Source organism: Charadrius vociferus, unplaced genomic scaffold (genome assembly GCF_000708025.1).
Source record: "Charadrius vociferus isolate BGI_N301 unplaced genomic scaffold, ASM70802v2 scaffold819, whole genome shotgun sequence".
NCBI lineage: Eukaryota > Metazoa > Chordata > Aves > Charadriiformes > Charadriidae > Charadrius > Charadrius vociferus.
This window is the reverse complement of record NW_009650062.1, coordinates 642,284-644,830: the sequence shown is the minus strand read 5'-3', so window position 1 is coordinate 644,830 and position 2,547 is coordinate 642,284. Positions and strand designations below refer to the sequence as shown.

General features: G+C 45.8%; 1 protein-coding gene across 1 annotated transcript in view; it reads left to right on the top strand.

Moving 5' to 3' along the window:
• RBM15 (RNA binding motif protein 15) overlaps positions 1-799 on the top strand; it is a 13,419-nt gene extending 12,620 nt beyond the window's left edge. Inside the window, exon 3 of the mRNA XM_009891753.1 lies at positions 5-799. Within this exon, the coding sequence (XP_009890055.1) occupies positions 5-534 (530 nt within the window). The 3' untranslated portion in view covers positions 535-799. The remainder of the gene's footprint in view (positions 1-4) is intronic.
• Positions 800-2,547: the final 1,748 nt, after the last annotated feature.

The following is a 2,547-nucleotide window of genomic DNA, read 5'->3' as shown; positions in this document are numbered from 1 at the left end:
GGAGCCCCCAAGCTGTGCTTGGCTTGGCAGAGGATGCTTCTGCTGCAGAACAGCAACTTCCCGTCCAATATGCATCTGCTTCAGGGGGACCTCGGTGTCGCCAGCAGTCTCCTCGTGGAGGGAGCGACTGGTGGGAAAGTAGCTCAGCTCAAGATCACCCAACGTCTTCGTCTGGACCAGCCCAAGCTGGACGAGGTCAATCGTCGCATCAAAGTGGCGGGTCCCAACGGCTACGCCATCCTTTTGGCTGTGCCTGGCGCATCAGACAACCGCTCCGCAGCCGGAGCTGCCGAGGCCACCACCACCTCCACCCAGAGGCCACTCAGGAATCTGGTGTCCTATCTAAAGCAAAAGCAGGCTGCTGGGGTGATCAGCCTCCCTGTGGGGGGTAACAAAGACAAGGAGAACAGCGGGGTCCTGCACGCCTTTCCGCCCTGCGATTTCTCCCAGCAATTCCTGGACTCCACGGCCAAGGCGCTGGCCAAATCAGAGGATGACTATCTGGTCATGGTCATTGTCCGTGGGGCGTCCTAAGGCCCTCGTGTTCTCTGTACCCAACCCTGCCTACTCCTCCACACAGCCCCTCCAGCGTGTGCCAGGTGCTATGGGATACAGCCTTAGCCAGCCCTGTCATTATTTTAAATTAGATCTTTGTTTGTAGGTGATTTTCCCCGCCCGTTTTTCTGTTACTACATTTTTCTATAAAGTTAGAAGCCAGAAAGGTCGGTTAGCCGTTAGCGTGAATAGGGTATTTTGAGAATCCCCTATGGGTGGGGATAGCAGGGAGGCTAGGCCTGCTTTGATTTACAGAGAAAAAAAAAAAAAAAAAAGAATAAAAGAGGAAAAAAAAAAACAAAAACGGGAGGGGGGAGGGGGAGGGGGGAAGAAGAAACTCCCATCTTAAATTTTGATTCGCGTCCTTTTTTCATTTCACGTGTTTTAAAGCGAGTTCAATAGCTCATATCCTCGATAGAGTTACAAACCTAAAAGACCAGATTTAAAGCACTCAGTAGTTTAAATGGAAAACCACATACTTACTAGCGGACTGGTGTCAGCTCATTATTATTATTATTATTATCATTTTTTTTTTTTAAAGTCCTTGAAATTCCGTGCCGGCCTCAGGCCAGCGGCCCTTCGGCTCGCGCGATCCCTCTCCTCAGGAGCCTGAATGGTTTCCCTTTGAGTTGCGTGGCTCAAGGTTGATGGCTTTCAGGTGACCAGCACCTGCTCTCGGGTACACTGCAGAACATTTAATTCCTTTCTCGGGTGTTTGATAATTTCAACCAGCCCCTCAAAATGCATGCACTGAAAGTATGCTTTTTTTAACAGGTGTATTTCTCCTATTTCTCGGAGTTCTGTTGTATCCCATATATGCACTTTGGGTTTGTAGCAGTGACAATGTTTGGTAAATAGCTGAGGACTTTGTTACAAACCATGAATGTCTTGTGCTTACTCTGGTATGCAAGAAACAAGGAGGTGCTTTAAGAATAACTTTAGTTTGTTGTGGTTTTTTGTTTTTACTGCCTTTTTTTTTTTTTTCTCAAAGAGTTGCAGGTACAGTGGGGTCTGGTTCCACAGTGCAAACTCTGAGCAAGTGTGCTTCTCTCCAGAGATGGTTTTAATTCTGTGATAATTTAATTACCTAAAAGTTCTCGTTAACATTTTTACCTCTTTGTTAATAGCAAGAAACTGCTGTCTGCTAGGGACTTTTCAGGTACAGTACAGTGGGCATTACATGAGGTTTATCATTTTATAGGCATCTGGAGCAAAGTGTTTTTAGCATCTTGGAGAAGTATTACGAGTACTCCAAGACGCTGAGGTTTGAGCTCTTGTTCCTGTGATTCTAGGAGAAAACAGTTTGCTTTTTTTTTTTTTTCTCAAAGAACTTGGTTCATTTTCTCTTACGCTTTTTTTATTTCTCCCCACTTCCTGGGCACTTTTCTCCAGCTGTCTTGGCCACCATGCTGATACAGGCATTGGGGGGGGAAGAAGGGATCTGAATCCCTGTCGTTTTGTTTAACATCCGGAAGGATGTTGCAGCTAGCTTCTGAACTGAAGTGTAAATCCGACCTGATCGATTTACAGACCCCAAAATTGTAATCTTGCACTTAAACCTGGAATGTAGTCTTGCACTTAGCCATGTTTCCAGAGACTGGAGCAATGTAAAAGCGATGCTGCTTCACTCGGTCGATCCTCCACGATATTCCTTGGGCAACCGATACAGGGACAAGTTGATTTCTGTTTCAACTTGCACGACAAAAATCGAGTTCAAAATGCGAACAGTAGATGAAGGAGGAAATGTCTTGAATGTATTTTATGGGCACAACAGTTCTGAAGTGTAACTGTACTTGCTTAAGATTCGCTGTCACAAAACCAGGGTTTTTTTGTAACGCCGCTTTACTGAACCACTCGTCAGAGAGTGCTTTGGTTCAAGTGGGCTTTGATTTCCTTTATCTGACCGGAATCAGTAGATGTAGTATCCCAAACATCGCGGTGAACTGAGAACGTGGATGTGGCAGCGTATCTTGAAAACGCATTTTGGTTGTA